Source organism: Artemia franciscana, chromosome 3 (genome assembly GCF_032884065.1).
Source record: "Artemia franciscana chromosome 3, ASM3288406v1, whole genome shotgun sequence".
NCBI lineage: Eukaryota > Metazoa > Arthropoda > Branchiopoda > Anostraca > Artemiidae > Artemia > Artemia franciscana.
The window spans coordinates 8,022,921-8,043,930 of NC_088865.1; the positions used below are offsets into that span (position 1 = coordinate 8,022,921).

The window sequence follows — 21,010 nt, forward strand, 5'->3', positions numbered from 1 at the left end:
TAGGCACGTTTCGTGGATATGTTAAAAAAAATTTGAAAGATTAAATAAAGCAAAATGTTGGGCTTATTTAAACTTTAATAAAACTGCAGTTGTTGTTGATGTTATTTTCGCCGTTTATACTAGCCTTTTAGGAATTTTCGTTTTTCCAGCGTACAAAGTTGAGTCAATTGACGCCATAATAAATAGCTAGAATATCTTCTATAGATTTCATGATGCTTATGAGCGAGGGACTCAGCTGTCAAATTGCTTCACTTTAGAAAAAAAAAGTAATAATTGATCCTATCAATGTTTTTTAAAGAAAGTAAATTCAATTTTTTTTTTATTTGCTTGTATCTTCGAGTTTTCAGAACGTCTTTAAGTGTTTTTATTTGTCCGGAGTGGGTTCGTGTAAAGTTATATATATGTGACTATGGTTGTTAGGAATTTTTTAGTTTTTTTTTTTTTTAGGAATTTTAGGTCAAATTGAAATCAAGTAGTTGGGGCATCAAGTCATGGCTAATTGTAGAAAAAGCCAAGACAGATAGTCCAAGTGAGTGAAAGGCACTCACAAGTGAGTGATCTGGAATAAGCCCTAGCTTTTTAGGAATTTTGTTTTTCAAAAGGTAGAAAGCTGTGTCAGTCGATGCTAGAATAAAAACAATACAAGATGCGCAATTAAGAGGTTAGGCTTTTAAAACTGTACTAAAGAAACAAATAATATAATCCTACTAATGAAGTCATATTTTCATGCTCACCAAAGCCACTTTTGGGACGCTATTTTAAACAAGGCTCAAATTTGAAAGCAAATAAGTTATTTTACATTCTTGGTTTTGACAGATCGTAAAAAAACATGAATGTTTGAGCATTTAGTTTGAAGCAATATCAGACACAGTTTACCTTCGAAATGGGGCGAGGGACGTTTTTATTATATAAGGCCATATTTCAATTTAAAAACCGGTTTTCGCTGGGTGAAATGCATTTTACATATAAAGACGGTGTCTGACGTATCCCCCCCGCGGAAATGCAACCCCCCATATTTTGAATGACTTAACAAAATTCTTTTTGTGTAATTTTTCTAGATTTAGTTGTATTGACATTCATATTATTTTTTTGCCTGATTCATTCGTGAATCGGCACACCTGAACTATATAAAGGAAAAGTGAACTTAGTTTAGTAAAAAGTCTAGTCCAAAATAATAATATTTTAGTCAAATATCTTGCTAAGATCACTTCAGAATTCACCCTTTGTGTCAACCTTCGAGGTTCAGTTGACCTGCAAGGTGGTTAATTAATTAAAGAATCGCTGCATACAAATAGGAGATTAAATACAGTGCAAATTAACTCAGGTCGGAGGGTTTAAGAATAGAAGCGACGTGGTTGCTATTCATTAATTCTCCCTCAACTGACAACCTTCATTTTGAACACCTTCAAGACAACCTTCAAGTTTTTTCTCCGGCTGTTGGGTATCTAATTTCAGTTAGCAGACGTTTGAGAAAATATATTTAAGGCGCTGGGAGGGAAACGAAAATTTCCAAATCATGACCTATTTAAATCGTTTTTTCCCATCAGATAATATTAATATGCCAATTTTCAGAAAAAAATATACTGCCCTTTCCGAGAAAAAATATATATATATAGACATATGGAACTACTGCTCGTTTAAAGATACAAGAGAAGCAGCGCGTATGTGTCTTGTCATTATTGAGATACTTCTTGTCTGAGCTGTCTCAAGGCAACATACTTTCCATCCCTGCCTCAGACCGTAGTTTCTCAACTTGCACAGACACTTTACTAAAAAGCCTCTATTCATCGAATCGCCGAACTAGAGCGTTTATGTATTGTAGATGTGTACTAGGCTTGTCTTAGGCCTTTCGTAGACCCTGCTGAGTTTATTTCTTTGCCTTAATCTTCTGTTGACGCTGTCTGATGGTCAGTGGAGAAGCATTATCAGCAGACTGGTTCCCACTTCCCTTTCTAAATTCTCTCTGATATATCTTACATATTTGTATAGCTTAAATATTTTGATAGCGTCATATTTTTGAGGAATACAAATCAGTGATCCTATTACTGGTAATGATTTTTGCTACTAACCCGAGTGTTAGTAACAGTGTTTGCTACTAACCGCGAAACTGTTGTCTCTTGCCATTTTCTCTAGCTTCTTAAGTATATTTAAGTCCTGGTTTTATTTAAGTCCTTCGTAAAGTCTGGCTGAACCTCGTTGAAGCAATATATATATATATATATTTTCCCGGTGTTGTGCTGAAGACGGCTCTTGTACATAGGGCCGAAATATTCACTGAATTGAATTCCACTGTCTTGGAAAAATTTCCCTATTACTTATAAGTTGTGTTTGTTTGTTTTTTCTAAGAAATTGACATCAGACACTTACAACTATAGTAATTGTAACAGCTACACTATTTAAACTGATCTTGCTTTATTGTAAATGTCAAGAAACGCCAAATGTTAGATGGCGTTGTTTTTGCCCAAACTTGCGTCAGTTTCTACTCTTGCAAATTGCCCGTGCTCTTTTCTACTAACCCTGTCATTACATTTTATTTATTTAATTTGGATAAGTGTCATGCTTGCCGCTTTTTAACCTGCTTTTAAGTTGTGCTGTTTAATTTTAGGCTACTTATGGTTATGCAATTGATAAAGAAGAAAGCATAAGGAAAGCGAAGGAAGGCGCTTCTTACACTAGAAAAGCTATTTTGTATGCAGAAGACGGAAAACCGATAGCAGCGAAAGAAATGTTTCATGAGGCCTTAGTTTCTTTTAATAAGTCAATCGGACTTTATCCTTTTGATTGCAGGTGAGATATTATGTTTTTATTAAAAATTTGTTCTAGTGTGAAACCGCCTGAGTGTGGCACACCAGTAGTCTCTTTCTTTATCACACCGAATATAGTAATAATTCGAATAGTATAAATATATAATAACATAATAATATTAGTAATGAGATAAAAATTAATAATATAATAATAATATAATAATAAAACAACTAAGAAAATATAATCTTACTACTACTATTAATAACTTACTGCAGCACCAAGCAGCCTGAGGCCAACACAGCTACGCACAATCCTCCTCCATCCCTCTATTCAAAGCATCCCTTTTTACACCTTTCCAGGAAGTTCCCATTTCCTTTAAATCTGTCTTTATGACATCTTCCCACCCCAGACGAGGACGACCTTCTTTCCGTTGAACCCTAGACAGTTGGCCGAAAAGGACTATCTTTGCAGTCTGTCATCCTTCATCCACAGAACGTGCCCTAGCTATCTCAACCTTTCTTTCATTATAGACCTAGAAAGCGGGATTGAACCACATTTTTCTTACAGTCTACTGTTTGAAATACGGTCAGTCAGCCGAGTATCCAGAACAATCCTTGGCTATTCTATTTTTAACATCTTCACTGCTCCCACTGTCTTTATTAATAATACTACCAAGGTAAGGGAAGCTGTCCACCTGATCAATCTTTTCGTTACTCAGCGTCACCTTTTCATCTTTTCACCTTTTAGTTTAAAAAAAAAAAATTTACAAAGCAAGTTTTTCCAAAAAAAAAGTAATGAGCTCCATTAAGCCACAAATGAGCGGAAATAAAGTCAAATAATTTCCAAGTATAGAACTACCACAAATCACTATCAATAAATAAATGAAACTCAAAACGAACAGAAATTACAATAAATAGCCAAGTCAAACTCATAACGAGCAAAAATTAACATAAATAGGGCATGGCAACCCCCATGCCTTCTCAAGACCAGAACATAATTTGCGCTTTACTGAAAACTAAGCAAGTTTTAAATGTTTTGACTTTTCTACTTTCTTAAATAAAAAAAATATCAAAACTTAAAGTAATAAATATCAGTATATGTCAGTTAAAATGAAAATCGACGGTCTTTTTTCTTTCAGTAAAGTACAAATTATGTTCTAGTCTTGAGAAGGCATGGGGGTTATCAGCCCTACTCATGTTAATTTTTGCTCGTTTTGATTTTGACTTGGCTATTTATTATAATTTCTGTTCGTTTTGAGTTTCATTTATTTATTGACCGTGATTTGTGGTAGTTTTACGCTTGGAATATTATTTGACCCAAATGCCTTATTATATGATCTTTGGACTGTTGTGAACAAATGAATATCTGAAAATTTCGATCAAATGCAATGGTGGAAAATACGACCTGGAAGGGATGGCGACCCTCCGATCACTCTGACTCATAAAAGGGTGCTAAAACACCTGGTTTCTAATCAACTGAGCCTATTCTGGAGTATACTGGAGTACCTTGGTACTACCTTCTGGTCACCCTACTACTAGGCTCATTGATCTTGAGCCTACCAATAGTACCCACATCCCTGCTAAATCCGATAAACCCCAGCCACCCTCAGAAATTGTCCATAGACCATCTTACCCTCAAACTCCTTTTTCAAATCGTTTGCCAGATAAAGCAGGTGTTTCTGGTACTGATAGTACTAAACATAAGAATAATAAATTACGTCACCATTTCCCCAGTTTGTTATTAAGTAATGCAAAAAGCCGTAATTTTCGAAAAACTTATTGAACTTGAAATTACGGCGAGTAAGCTAGCATCAGATTTCATTTGTATAACCGAGGTTCGGTCCCAAAGCCTGGATATTCTGAGGATGGCTTATTTTAATGAGTTTGTTAAAACTCGCCCACAGGATCATTACATTGATAAAAAGCGTGGAGGGGTAATAATCTTTTGCCGTGATAATTTATCGCCAAGGGAAGTAAAAATTCCAGGAATAAATGAGTATGCTGAAATAATTTGAATTGAAGTTAAACCGAAAGTCAGTAATGATCACGCAGCCTATTTTAATCGATACCATCCATTCGAAAAAAAAACCTGACATTCCACTATTTGGCGAGTAACGTAAAGTTATTCTTTGACTGCTTCTAATAGCAACTGCTAGCTATTTCGTGTGATGTATTTATTAAAAAACACATTTTCAGAAGATACTGGCCAGTATATGGTTTTCTGCCCGACCCTTAATCATAGATACAGGAAGCTTTGAAATTATAGAACTAGAAATATTAACTATGGAGCATAAAAGAAGCACTTAAAGATTTCCCACCACAACTACAAAGTAAATCACACGGTCTATTTCCTGCACATGAACAATGTTTTGTACAGCACTTGCGCAAGCAATATTCAGGGGCCACGCCATCTGGGAATGCTTTAAGAGTGGACACAACTTGCTTAACATCACCATCCTGGAAAGTTCACTCAAACTGTAGGGGATCAAGAAAATGAGGCTTTGGTCGATTCGCTTGTAAAAAAATATCTAACTGGAGGTAAGCGCGCTTAGCATGGCACTCAAAGGCAGCTGAACTCCCGCTTTCGAGGGTATAAATGTACTCGCAAGTCATCGAGAGAGGCAAAGAGGTATGGATCTTTACAATATGCAGCAACAATGACTTTTTTGCAAATAAAAAGAAAATTTTCTTCCATAGAAGGATCAAGCTTTGATCTCTCTTTCACAAGCAGAGCAATCTGTTCCAGCAATCTCCATTTCTTGACAGCCTTAACTACCACTCGTTTTCCTTTGGAGAATATAAAACCAACTGTATCACAAACGGAAAGTGCATAAAGAAGGCAGATAGAAAAAAAAACTTGATCGTTTGGCAAATTTTTGCAAAGTTGATGTAGAGGGACTAAATATTCACGGAATTGGACAAATCTTCTATTCTTCACTATCTGAGTGATATCTTAGGAAAAGCTTATAATGATACAGCAAAAGGACAACAATGTCTGTCATTTGCGTCGATATGTTCAATACTGATACCCCTCTAGGAACTGGTTGAATAGTGTTTTGGTCAAATCAGACAACTTATCGCATTTGAGCTTTGTAGTTATAAATTTGTCAATGCACTTTTTGTGGCATTTCGCCTCAGCTATCATTAGATCAATCCCACTAAGTCTGCTGAATACTTCTGGCAGTGTTGAGATTTGGATTCAACACTATAGATTCACCGTGGAAAAATTTTCTACATTGATAAGCTTAAGAGAGGCTTTTTTATTACTCCCTGATTTAGAGCAAAACAAGCAACAAGTTTTGTATGAGAAACATCTGCAGCCTCTAAACGAGCATTTTTTCTTTTAGTGTTGACATTTCCAGAGCTTTTAGATTGCTCTGGGACAGAAGATTCTTTACTGAGGGCATACATAAGCTGGCGGTGACAGCCGCTATGCCAATTTGGATTTTTCAACAAAAAGCTCTTTTTTGATGCTTCAAGCAACAGTCTTCTGTTTTTCAAATCACCAGTTGTTTCCAGTGTTTCAAGTTGCTTCTTAGAGCTCTTAATGGACGATAGCTTTTCTTTTGATGCATCAATCAGCAATCTTCTGTATTTCGTATCATTAGTTGTTTCCTGTGTTTCAAGTAGTTTCTTAGAGCTCTTAATGAATGATAGCTTTTCTTTTAATTCATCATGGCAAAGAAAGCACAAAGAAATACCTGTCTTTCTGATTTTTTGTTGACTTCCAAGAAATTCAAGCTTTCTCTGTTGTTTATCTATCTGAAAGAATAAACCGGTGAGGAAATTCATTATCTTACATGTTGTAGTTACAGTTCGAGTAAGCAGTTGTTGTAGTAGTTATAGCAGTAGATATGTAGTTATAGTAGTTATTGTAGTTGTAGTTATAGCAGAGTAAAGCCATAACGTCTTTGATTTAGTTCAAATTTCTCCTTAATACTGTAAATGGAGTAGTGTGGTAGTAGTAGTGGTGGTAGTCGTAGTAGTATTGATTGCAGGCAAATATTGCCTTTTTGATCATCTCTATTATCATTTCCTGAATTTTCCAAATTAATATACTCAGTTATTCTTGTGTTGTACCCTTTTGAAAATCCGTATACACATAATGTGTTTTGATTTAGTTCAACACTCCCTTTAACATTATCTGAAAAGCTCAACTGAATAACTTTCGTCTTCTTGGAAAGTAAAGTTCAAACATGCATACCTTTCCCAATAACATAGGCCTATACTATGTATAAACAATGAACGAATTGCCTAACTGACATCCCTTGTCCTGATGACCGTGAGGAGGTTGACATCCCCAATACTGGACCCTTCAACAATGCTAAGCAAAATAGCTCTCATAAAATTTCGATCGGAATATATTTTGGGGAATGATTGACAGAGTGAGGGGGCTGACGTCCCTCCATTCACTTTTGACTCTTAAAAGTTGACTCTTAATTACGTTTTAAATGTTTTAACTTTTTTAACTTTAATAAATAAAAAATTATTAAAACTTCAAGGAATAAATATCAGTATGAATGAATGAATGAATGAACTTTATTACCCGTAAAGTATAAAAAACACAAAGTACGGAGTATTATGAATAAATAAACAAAAACAAATACGATAAACAGCGAAGAAATACAAAATTGAAACTAATAAAAGACAATATGGATTAATCAACCAGTATCAATATGGAAAAAAGGCTGCAGAGGGTCATAAACGTGAATAAAGTTGACAGTCTTTTTACATAAATCATGTAATGATTACAATGTATATGTATATTAGGCTGACAATCCACAGCCATTTTTTCAGTAAAGTGCAAATTATGTTCTTGTCTTGAGAAGGCATGAGGATTGTCAAAGACATTATTTCCAGACCTTTCAACTACGCTGAGCAAAATGACTGTCTCAAATTTTGATCTGTTGTGTTTTGGGAATTGATAGGCATGGGGGGGGGGGTGTTGCTCTCCACTTACTTTTGACCAATTAAAAGGGTATAGCCCTTTCAATTTCCAATCGAATGAACCTTTTTCGAAGTTTTTTCGACAACAAATGGACATTTCGAAATTTCTATCAGATGCATTTCAGGAAAATGAGGTTGGGGGGGGGGAGGTGGTATCCACCGTTCGATCACTCCCAATCTTAATAAGGATGCTAGAACTTCTGTCTACCCATCCAATGAGTCTATTTCGAAGTTTATACGATCACCCTTTCTGTATAAACCTTATATGCCCCCAGGGCATAACTTACAATCCTTGACCTAAGGGATGTGTGTGGGGGGAGGGGGTTGTCATCCTCAAAGACAGAATTTCTGGACCTTTCAATTACGTTGAATAAAATGGCTATTTAAAAACTTTGATTGACTGTGTTTGGGGAAATGTAGGGTGTGTCAGGGGGGTAGTTGCCCTCCAATCACTTTCGACTATTAAAAAGGGCACTAGCCCTTCCAATTTCCGACCGAGTGAGCTCTTTTTGAAGTTTCCGTGACAACAAATGGCCATCTCAAAATTTCTATCAGATACATTGTGGGAAAATGCGAGGTGGGGGGAGGTATCCACTTTCCCATCACTCTGAATCTTGAAAAGGACACTAGAGCTTCAGATTACGAATACAATGAGCCTCCTCCGAAGTTTTTATGGTCACCCTTTGTATATACACTTTATACGTCCCCAGGACATAACTTACAACCCTTGCGCTGAGGGATGTGAAAGGGTGTGTGTGTATCATCTTGAAAGACATAATTTTCGGACCTTTCAATTACGCTGAGCAAAATGGTTGCATAAAATTTTTTATTTGATGTGTTTGGGGAAGTGGTGGGCTTGGGAGGAGAGGTTAGTTGCCTTCCAATCACTTTTGACTATTAAAAAGGGCACTAGCCCTTTCAATTTCCAATCCAATGACCTCTTTTCGAACATTCTTAAACAACAAATGGCCATCTCAACATTTCTGTCTGATGCATCTCGGGAAAATACAAGGTGTTTGTGTGTGTGTGGGGGGGGGAGTATGCACCCTCCGATCACTCTGAATACTAAATAGAGCACTAGAACTTCTGATTACCAATCCAATGAGCCTCTTGAAAGTTTATGCGATCACCCTTTCTATATATACCTTATATGCCCCCAGGGCATAAACTTATATCCCTTGCCCTAGGGGCTCTAGGAGGATTGTTATCCTCAAAGACATAATTTCCGGACCTTTCATTTAGGTCGAACAAAATTGCTATCTCAAAATTTTGATTTGATGCGTTTGGGAAAATGTTGGCGTGGGAGGGGGTTTAGTTGCCCTTCAATTACTTTCGATTGTTGAAAAGGGCACTAGCCGTTTCAATTTCCCATCAAATCCGGCTTTCTCGAAGTTTCTATGACAACAAATGACCGTCTCAAAATTTCTGTGATATGCATTTCGGGAAAATACGAGGTGTGCTGGCGGTATAACCCCCCTCTGAAATTTATACGATCACCCTTTCTATATAAACCTTATGTGCATCCAGGGCGTAACTTATAACCCTTACCAGGAGGTCTGTAGGGGTGTGTTTCATCCTCAAATACATAATTTCTTGACTTTTCAATTACGTTAAACAAAATGGCTATCTGAGAATTTTGATTGGATGTGTTTGGGAAAATGGTGGGCGTGGGAGGGGGGTTAGTTGCCCGCCAATCGCTTTCGACTACTAAAAAGGGCACTAGCCCTTTCAATTTCCAACCGAATGGGCCCTTTTCAAAGTTTCTGCGACAACTCCTTCGACACGAAGTGCCCTGGTCTAAAACCAAAAAAATAAATAAATAAATAATACACTGTGCACACATCGCTCGTTACTTAGAAGCGGTATTGCACTGCCTATGATACTGCCAAGGTAAGTGAAGCTGCCCACCTGATCAATATTTTCATTACCCAACATCACCTTTTCATCTTCACTTATTTCTAGCCTTAGTGACTTTGTCTTCTTAACATCATTTTTCAAGCGTGTTCTAGCACTCTGAACTCGCAAAACCTCTAAAAGTTTCTTCATTTTGCTCACACTTTCATCTAGGATGCTTAAATCATCAGCGTAATCTAAGTCCAGGAGAATATTTCTCCCCGATTGAGTCCGTAGTATCCCATAGCCTTTCCTGTGCTCCTTAAGGCAAAGTTCATCAAAATGATCCATACAAAGGGGGATAGAACACAACCTTGCTTAACTCAAGATTTAATAAAAAACCAGCTGCTAAACTCATTCCCTACCTTAACCGCAGCAGTGTTATTCTCGTACATAGCACTAATCACTGTATTGTATTTGTCTGGTATACCATACAAGGATAAGATCTTTGCTAAAGCTCTTCTACTAACAGAATCGAACACTTGCTCATAATCTATAAAACTGAGGACCAAAGGTGTTTGACAACTCAGGCACTTCTCAATTATTAACCTAAGAGTGAAAAAATTTGGTCTACACATCCTCTAGCTTTTCTAAAACCTCACTTTTTTCTAAGGCTGTCTACAGCATCTCTCAGTATAAAAAGGATCATATTACTAAGTAATTCGTTACCCAAAGAGACCAGAATAATGCCTCGATAATTACCTCACTCACTCTTATCACCTTTCTTATAGAGTGGTTTGATTAAGGGTTTCCTAAAATCGTTAGGTACTTCTCCTTTTTCAAAAATCATATTCACGATCTTCAGTAACTTATTTCTAACATCAGAGCCACCATATTTAAGAACCTCATTTACCACACTATCAGCACCTAGAGCCTTATTACTAAGAAAATATAGTTTAAAATAATAATCGAATGAAAAAAAATAAATAGACGCAAGCCTCTTACGATTCTCGACGAAATGAGAAACTAGAAAACAAATAAAGTCCATGAAAATTATCAAGCTCTTCCTTTAATGATCTACATCCGGATTATTTACTATTGATGAGGGTAGAATATTCCACTTGCTGATAACCCAGTTGGGGAAGACCCATCTTCATGTATTCTATTAGAAGCGTCTACCTTACAATTTAAAACTGATAGCCACGTAGATCTGATGGACTGAACTGTAGAATGTCGGTGAGTGCAATGTTATCATAAAAGGTTCTTTTGCATATCTTGTAATTTTCAATCATATCGCCACAATAAGAACGGCAAAGTTTGAGCTTTCGGAGGTGTTCTTCATAAGGGAATGTTCTTGTTCTGATGTCCTTGGCACTTTGTGGCCGTATGTCTTGGGTGTGGCTTCAAGTTTTTTTTTTTTTTTTTTAGGTATTATGCTAATCGAAGTTTAGTTTATACGAAGCTGGGCGAATTTGAACTTGCCATAAGAGATGCAGATACATCTCTTTCTTTAAATGAAGATTTTCCTAAAGGGCATTACAGAAAAGGACAAGCTCTTATTGGTCTTAAAGTAAGTACTGAACTTGATTTTCTATCATTCTGTATTTTTTTATGCTCTTTCCTTATTTCTTGCTTACTTAATGTGGTAGTGGTAATCTAGTAAAGAAGCCTCGTTCCGTAGTAATGAAAGAGTGAGCACTTCCCTCTGATTCATTTTATCCCTCGCGGCTACCCTATCAGTGTACTTAGATTTGAGAGTTTTTGCATATGATAACCATCCTCCTGATCGCGTTTCTCCTAACTCTGCCTTCCTATGGTTCTCTTGTGGTAGTTACTATGGTAATAAGGGTGCTTCGATTAAAATTAATTCCTTAGCGTCCTCAACTGATCACGCAAAGCCATTTAGGATCGTGCTTCTCGAACAATTAAATGTTTTCTACAATCCTTATTACTAATGCTAAAAATCCAAATTTTGACCATCTAACTGAACTGGAGGTGTTGTCAGAATCAAACCAAATAGATGCTATAGCTGTTGTGGAAGTACAGTCCCTTGACCCTGGGTCAGTCACTGACAAATAATTCTCAGTTTATTAAGGTCTATTTTAATGATCATCCTCTTGGGAAAAAAGGTGGTGGCGTTACTATTTTTTTTTTATTGAGAACTTTTATCCCCAAACTATTGTCGCTAGTTAATCTGAGTGTGATGAAAGTCTTTGGCTTGGTATCAGGCTAAAAATACTCCTTCCTCCTTTTAGTATTATTATAATTGCTGTTTTTATTACTCGCCAAACCAAAATAGTAGTAAAAAATGTAGATTCATTCAGTAATTCCAGTCAAGCGCTGATTTTATTCTTTCTAAATGCCCCAACGCTGGACATTTTTTTAGTTGGTGACCCCTTAAATGACCTTAAAACGGATTCGATTTGCTCTTTTCTTAATTTTAAGCAAATAGTTAAAATATCAGCTACTAATTAGGGGGAAACCTCTCTTGATGTTATTCAAACTAATATGAGTGGATTTTACAAACCCCTCTTCGGCTTTCCCCCCTTTGGTGGGAGCTACCATCTTTCCCTCATTTTAGCTTCCTCTTCAAGTTTAAGCACCCAATAATCTATGGCTCTTACCGCACTCTTCACTACCCCTTCCTCAACCTTCGTTCTTTACGCTAAAGTTTGCTTTTTGTCACAATTCTTTAAAAAAGACTGCTCAACAAAAGGCTCGTTGAATATGAATTTGAAGTATTTTTAAAGAACTTGCATAAAGATTAAGCCCCCTTATAATCATAATTTTTGTTCGTTTTAAGTTTTAATGCTGCTCCCTACTTTTAGATGAAAAAACTTGTTTTTTTTTACCTAAAAAGAAGAGGAAGAAAACAATAGAAGCAAAAATAATCAGTCGTCCACTATCAGTGTTAATTATCAAGAATTTTTAGCAATATCAACAGCCCTTAAAATTCCTTGTTTAGAGTCCTTTTATCGCTATTTACTATTACTATTTACTACAAGCTTCTTATTTCTATGAATGTTTCTGAGCTAATCCTTTTTTAAACAGCTTTGGTGAAGAATGCATATTGATTGGGGCAAAAGATTTTGTTAAAAGCTTAGAGGCCCTTTGCGCAGGGTTGCCAGGACCCTAGCAGACTTTCATTTTTTATGAGGAATAATTTTATGTTCAAGTATATAAACGAGAAAAAAAGATACAATTTTTTAGTCTTCTTTTTCTTCTTTTTTATGTATTTGGAGGCGCCAAAGCATAATATTCATGCAATTCCAGGTCCTGTGGTAGCTAAGATCTAACTCCTGGAATTCCAGGTAGAGATTAATCCACTATGCCCAGGGTTTAAAATCACAATTTAAAGTCAGATACGAAAAAAATGGAATCCCTCTCCCTCTCTCTCTCATTCCCTGCCTATCCCTCTCATTCCCTCCTCTCTCTCTCCTTCTCATTCCCACCCGCCACTCTCAATCCCTATCTCTCTCACTTTCTAATTCCCTCAATCCCTCCTCTCTCTCTCTCTCTCTCTCACTCACTGTCTCTCGTTCTCACTCTGTCTTTTATCACAAGCATTATGTATCAAGTGTTCCTCTAGGTTGGCAGTCCAAACTTCCTTTCCAGTTGTAAAAAAAAAAATGAAAAACATAAACATAATAGACAGATCTAAAATTCAAACAGTGAAGAGTATTATATAATATGTAATATTATAGTAGTATATTATACTAATAAATGCCCTCATAACTTGTAGGTTGGAAATGTTGAGTTTTGTCTAGATTATCAGTTCATGAAGTTGAATTGGTGAGTGGATGTTTTCGAGTTTTTTATGTAGATTCAACAAAGATAATTTTCAAAATATAGATGGGAGGGCAATTTGGTTTTTCCAGTTTTAGTGAAAATACCAGGGAAGTATTTTTTACAATCTATTGTGGTTCCACCTGTCCCTCCCTCTTTTGTTGCCTCTGGTAACGTCTTGCTGCTTAAGTAACCGCTTAAAATATTGGGCCTCATTGAGATTATAACAAAATTAAGATATCGTTGCTTTAATTTATCGTGCTTTAATTGATGCAAATGAAGAAATTCTGCGTTTTTGCTCCATACGTAATGCTTAGGCTATTTTGGGTGACAAAACAGGAACACGGGTAGTACGTAGGCTTCGTAGAGTAGGTAGCATTTACACATAGAGTACGTAGTGCTACACACCAATTCTTACATGTTCTGGCCACGAGCCATATTATAGTTGCAAAGCTGTATGCAAATAAATATTGTATTTTTCTCAGTTTCAATCAATTTTTTTCCCACTTCAGAAATATGATGAAGCCGAGCGGTGTTTTATGAAGATTTTAGAAAGTGACCCAAATTTAGAGGAAGCTCATGAGGAAATCCGTGGTTTGAAAGTTTTCAGACTTAAAGACATGGGCTTTTCAGAGGATGTGGTTATTTCGGCTCTTAAGAAGTTTGATGGAGTCTTTGAGGTATTGTTTTAAGCTTTAATGAGTCTATCTGCTATAAGTTTTGTTTATTTTCTTCTGTTCAACTTACTAATTTTTCTGTTTTTGAAAAGTTAAAAATATGGATTTAAATTACCAAGGACATTGTAGATAATAGATGTTCATTGTAAAAAAGCCACAGGACCACGGCAACCAACAAAATACTGCATTTAATACACAAATGACGTCTTTAAAATAAAATGAGAAAAAAAACTCGCATACAACAATATTTTAAGCGCTCGCCCCCTCCCTTCCCCTGTAATAATTTTAGGACCTTTAAATATTAAAACATTTTAATTTAACATTTAATTTAATATTAAATATTTAAATATTGAATAATGTTAATATATTAATTATATTAAATAACAATAGGACCCTACAAGGTCTTAGAGCAAATATTTAAGGTGAACAAAGGGGCTTCGGTATAAAAATGTTTTACATTAACAAGGGTGAAATTTGTATTTATCCTTTACTTTTTGTTAAAGCACTTTTCAGATTTTAGCAACTCACATACAACAATATTTTAAGCGTTCGTCCCCCTCCCTTTCCCTGCAATAATTTTCTTAATATATCATTGCAATTTAATATATTTTATAATATATTTAATAATTGTCCCAAAATAATTCGAGCCCGTTACTGAAATAAATCACTCATTTGACGTCACCTCACTTGAATATAAATGTTTTCTTAAATTCAATACTTTGGGACATGGGACCATAATGTGAAACAGATCTTTCCAGTTTCTCCGTACTTGGGGTTCGAGCAAGCGCCATACATCGCCCCTACCCTCTCTTAATATTTTCTTCTTTCTTCAAGTGTTAGAAAGTTACCCCTCCCTGATATATACCACTCAATTTCATCAAACAGTTCGTGGTAACGAACTGTAGTAAGGAGCGATAAGGCTCAATAGTAACCAAAACTCTAAAAAATTGATTTTTGATATCAATAGCTACATCAAAAGAATCGCATTTTAATGCTGATTTTAAATATATAAGTTTCATCAAGTTTAGTCTTAGCCGTCAGAAGTTACGAGCCTGAGAAAATTTGCCTTATTTAGGAAAATAGGGGGAAACACCCCCTAAAAGTCGTAGGATCTTAACGAAAATGACACCATCAGATTCAGCGTATCAGAGAACCCTACTGTAGAAGTTTCAAGCTCCTATCTACAAAAATGTGGAATTTTGCATTTTTTGCCCGAAGACAAATCACGGGTGCGTGTTCATTTGTTTGTTTGTTTGTTTTTTTTTTTTTTTTTTTTTTTTTTTTTTTTTTTTTTTTTTTTTTTTTCCCAGTGGTCATCGTATCGACCAAGTGGTCCTAGAATGTCGCAAGAGGGCTCATTCTAACGGAAATGAAAAGTTCTAGTGCCCTTTTTAAGTGACCAAAAAAATTGGAGGGCATCTAGGCCCCCTCCCACGCTCATTTTTTTCCCAAAGTCAACGGATCAAAATTTTGAGATAGCCATTTTGTTTAGCATAGTCGAAAATCATAATAACTATGTTTTTGGGGATGACTTGCTCCCCCACAGCCCCTGGGGGAGGGGTTGCAAGTTACAAACTTCAACCAGTGTTTACATATAATAATGGTTATTGGAAAGTGTACAGACGTTTTCAGGGGGATTTTTTTGGTTTTGGGGGTAGGGTTGAGGGAGGGGGCTATGTGGGAGGATCTTTCCTTGGAGAAATATGCCATGGGGGAAAAAATTCAATGAAAAGGGCGCAGGACGAATCTGGTCACGTTAGAAAAAAATGTCAAATTAAGAGCTTAATATACAATGCTGGGTGTTCGGAGCCTCTCTATTATGGAGTATAATTTGAAAATAACACAACTATACGAGCGATAAAACATGTATACCACAACCATAACTCAACTAACGAAAGAACTGCTAAGAGATAACACAACTATAAAGCGAAAACAGGTGAAAACTAACGGGAAAATAAACGAACTAAGAGGTGGAAGGGGCCCAGAGAAAAAATATAATCCTTTTTCAATTTTGAGCCTAACTTCCGCAAAGGAGTAATAATGTCAGAAGCCCCGAAATACCGAATTATTTTCTTTTCAAACACTTCGTGGTAAGGAACTGTAGTAAGGGGCGACCCGGCTCAATAGTAAACGAAACTCTAAAAAACAGAATTTTGATGCTAAAAGATACATCAAAAGATTCGAATTTTTACGCTGATTCTGAATATTAAGTTTCAATTAATTTAGTCTTTGTCATCAAAAGTTACGAGCCTGAGAAAATTTGCCCTATTTTGGAAAAAAGGGGGAAACATCCATTAAAAGTCACAGAATCTTAACGAAAATCACACTATCGCATTCGGTATATCAGAGAACTCTATAGCAAAAATTTTAAGCTCCTATCTAAAAAATGTGGAATTTTGTATTTTTTGCCAGAAGACAAATCACGGGTGCGTGTTTATGTATTTGTTTGTTTTTGTTTTTTTTTTTCCAGGGGTCATCTTATCGACCAAGTGGTCCTAGGATGTCGCGAGAGGGCTCATTCTAACGGAAATGAAAAGTTCTAGTGCCCTTTTTAAGTGACCAAAAAATTGGAGGGCAAATAGGCCCCCTCCCATGCTCATTTTTTCCAAAAGTCAACAGATTAAAATTTTAAGATAGCCATTTTGTTCAACATAGTCGAAAACCATAATAACTATGTCTTTGGGAATGACTTACTCCCCCACAATCCCTGAGGGAGGGGCTGCAAGTTACAAACTTTGACCAGTGTTTACATATAGTAATGGTTATTGGGAAGTGTACAGACGTTTTCATGGGGATTTTTTGGTTTGGGGGGTGGGGTTGATGGGAGAGGGCTTTGTGGGAGGATCTTTCCTTTGAGGAATATGTCACGGGGGAAGAAAAATTCAATGAAAAGGGCGCAGGATTTTCTAGCATTACTATAAAAAAAAACAATGAAAAAATAAACATGAAAACGTTTTTTCAAATGAAAGTAAGGAATAGCATTGAAATTTAAAACGAACAGAGATTATTACGCATATGAGGGGTTCTAAAAATACTTTAGCATAAAGAGCGAGGTATTTAGGAGGAGATAGATACCTCGCTCTTGATGCTAAAATATTTTTAGTGATTTCAACTATTTATTCTACGGCCTTTTTGATTCAGGGGTCATTCTTAAAGAATTGGGACAAAACTTACGATTTAGTGTAAAGAGCGAGGTATTAACGAGGGTACAAACCCCCTCGTACACATAATAAAAGTATAAGAATATAAAAGTTTGTTACGTAAGTTAATTCTTAAGTTACGTATATTTTTTACTAATAAAAACGTTCGTTGAATATTAAAAGTTCTAGTAGCCTTTTTAAGTAACCGAAAAATTGGAGGGCAGCTAGGCCTCCTTCCCCACCCCTTATTTCTCAAAATCGTCTGATCAAAACTAAGAGAAAGCCATTTAGCCAAAAAAAAATTAATATACTAATTTCATTTCAATAATTTATGTGCGGAGAGCCAAAATCAAACATGCATTAATTCAAAAACGTTCAGAAATTAAATAAAAAAACTAGTTTTTTTAACTGAAAGTAAGGAGCGACATTAAAACTTAAAACGAACAGAAATTACTCCGTATATGAAATGGGTTGTCCCCTCCGCAGTCCCACGCTCTTTACGGTAAAGTTTTTAATTGTTTTAAAAAGTAGAATTGTGGCAAAGAGTCAAACTTTAGCGTAAAGAGCGAGGGACTGCGGAGGGGACAACCCATTTCATATACGGAGTAATTTCTGTTCGTTTTAAGTTTTAATGTCGCTCCTTACTTTCAGTTAAAAAAACTAGTTTTTTTTATTTAATTACTATTTAAATCCGCCTTGAAATAAATCTCATAACCATAGACCTGCTGTCATTGCTGGTAAGCTCCAAGTGATGTCTAGTTTTTAACTTCACACTGTCGTTTCAGAATCTCCTGGTCTGTTAATACACCTTTTACTAATTTTCTTACTATTACTTTTTCATTTACTATTTAGTTTTCATTTACTTACTATTAGTTTTTTCATTACTATTTAAATCCGCCTTGAAATAAATCTCATAACCATAGACCTGCTGTCATTGCTGGTAAGCTCCAAGTGATGTCTAGTTTTTAACTTCACACTGTCGTTTCAGAATCTCCTGGTCTGTTAATACACCTTTTACTAATTTTCTTACTATTACTTTTTCATTTACTATTTAGTTTTCATTTACTTACTATTAGTTTTTTCATTACTATTTAAATCCGCTTTGAAATAAATCTCATAACCTTAGACCTGCTGTCATTGCTGGTAAGCTCCGAGTGATGTCTAGTTTTTAACTTCACACTGTCGTTTCAGAGTCTCCTGGTCTGTTAATACACCTTTTACTAATTTTCTTACTATTACTTTTTCATTTACTATTTAGTTTTCATTTACTTACTATTAGTTTTTTCATTACTATTTAAATCCGCCTTGAAATAAATCTCATAACCATAGACCTGCTGTCATTGCTGGTAAGCTCCAAGTGATGTCTAGTTTTTAACTTCACACTGTCGTTTCAGAATCTCCTGGTCTGTTAATACACCTTTTACTAATTTTCTTACTATTACTTTTTCATTTACTATTTAGTTTTCATTTACTTACTATTAGTTTTTTCATTACTATTTAAATCCGCTTTGAAATAAATCTCATAACCATAGACCTGCTGTCATTGCTGGTAAGCTCCAAGTGATGTCTAGTTTTTAACTTCACACTGTCGTTTCAGAATCTCCTGGTCTGTTAATACACCTTTTACTAATTTTCTTACTATTACTTTTTCATTTACTATTTAGTTTTCATTTACTTACTATTAGTTTTTTCATTACTATTTAAATCCGCTTTGAAATAAATCTCATAACCTTAGACCTGCTGTCATTGCTGGTAAGCTCCGAGTGATGTCTAGTTTTTAACTTCACACTGTCGTTTCACAATCTCCTGGTCTGTTAATACACCTTTTACTAATTTTCTTACTATTACTTTTTCATTTACTATTTAGTTTTCATTTACTTACTATTAGTTTTTTCATTACTATTTAAATCCGCCTTGAGATAAATCTCATAACCTTAGACCTGCTGTCATTGCTGGTAAGCTCCGAGTGATGTCTAGTTTTTAACTTCACACTGTCGTTTCAGAATCTCCTGGTCTGTTAATACACCTTTTACTAATTTTCTTACTATTACTTTTTCATTTACTATTTAGTTTTCATTTACTTACTATTAGTTTTTTCATTACTATTTAAATCCGCTTTGAAATAAATCTCATAACCATAGACCTGCTGTCATTGCTGGTAAGCTCCAAGTGATGTCTAGTTTTTAACTTCACACTGTCGTTTCAGAATCTCCTGGTCTGTTAATACACCTTTTACTAATTTTCTTACTATTACTTTTTCATTTACTATTTAGTTTTCATTTACTTACTATTAGTTTTTTCATTACTATTTAAATCCGCTTTGAAATAAATCTCATAACCTTAGACCTGCTGTCATTGCTGGTAAGCTCCGAGTGATGTCTAGTTTTTAACTTCACACTGTCGTTTCAGAATCTCCTGGTCTGTTAATACACCTTTTACTAATTTTCTTACTATTACTTTTTCATTTACTATTTAGTTTTCATTTACTTACTATTAGTTTTTTCATTACTATTTAAATCCGCCTTGAGATAAATCTCATAACCTTAGACCTGCTGTCATTGCTGGTAAGCTCCGAGTGATGTCTAGTTTTCAACTTCACACTGTCGTTTCAGAATCTCCTGGTCTGTTAATACACCTTTTACTAATTTTCCTGTATTTCCTACATACTGCTATTTCTGTCACCTTCCTTTCTTACCAAACACCTAATAACCCAGAACCATTTAAATAGATCTTGCTTTCGAAGCCCTTGAACTTTTCCTTCTACCCTGCAACACCTTCAGATAACCCCTTTTCGTCCGTGACGCCAAACTTGACAACCATTTTCGTAGATGAAAATTCAAACATTAACAATCCGTTGCCTCCCAAAGACATCTATACTTTCAAAGGAAAGCTATAACTTCATAAGGTGTTGGGTGCCATATCTTTTTACCTTCTTTTTTCTTGCGAATATTTAACCCACGTTTCCTTTTCTTTATTTTCTTTTTTTACCTTCTTTTTTCTTGCGAATAATTAACCCACGTCTCCTTTTTCTTTATTTTTCCTTTTTTACCTTCTTTTTTCTTGCGAATGTTTAACCCACATTTTTTTTTATTTTCTTTTTTTACCTTCTTTTTTCTTGCGAATATTTAACCCACGTTTATTTTTTCGTTATTTTCTATTTTTTGCTATCTTTTTTCTTGCGAATATTTAACCCACGTTTCTTTTTTTCTTTATTTTCTTTTTTTACCTTCTTTTTCTTGCGAATATTTAACTCATGTTTCTTTTTTTCTTTATTTGCTTTTTTACCTTCTTTTTTCTTGTGAATATTCGACCCACGTTTCATTTTTATTTTCCTTTTTCTTACCTTCTTTTTTCTTGCGAATATTTAACCCACGTTTATTTTTTCGTTATTTTCTATTTTTGCTATCTTTTTTCGTGCGAATATTTAACCCACGTTTCTTTTTTTCTTTATTTTCTTTTTTTACCTTCTTTTTTCTTGCGAATATTTAACTCATGTTTTTTTCTTTCTTTATTTGGCACCCGCTACTACATAAAACCGCATAACTACATATGGACGTCTTTTTGATTAACAGTTGAATTCCTGGTTATATCTGATTTTTTATGGTATATTTCCTAAACTCTATAAGTTTGCCTTTGAAAAATTGAAACGTTCACATTCGTTTTCATCGTTTTGGCACTTTAAATATTAGTGTATGAAGAAGCTAACAGCAATCTCAGCGCTGATTTCACTTCATTGATATTTCTCTCTTTCTTTTTCATAGTACTGAATGCGTCAGATAGGATTTCTAATTTATTCAAATTAGCATTTGGGGGCTCCAAGAGATAGTGACACCACTCTTATTTGTAACAATTGATGTTTGTTTTAATTTTGATTTTTTAATTT

The 21,010-nt window shown here is 35.2% G+C and overlaps 1 protein-coding gene across 1 annotated transcript in view; it reads left to right on the top strand.

Moving 5' to 3' along the window:
* The window catches only part of LOC136024829 (uncharacterized), a 74,377-nt gene that overhangs the window by 28,732 nt on the left and 24,635 nt on the right, over positions 1 to 21,010 (top strand). Inside the window, exons 5-7 of the mRNA XM_065700312.1 lie at positions 2,606 to 2,787; positions 10,953 to 11,094; positions 13,823 to 13,990. Coding sequence (XP_065556384.1) covers positions 2,606 to 2,787; positions 10,953 to 11,094; positions 13,823 to 13,990 — 492 coding nt within the window. The remainder of the gene's footprint in view (positions 1 to 2,605; positions 2,788 to 10,952; positions 11,095 to 13,822; positions 13,991 to 21,010) is intronic.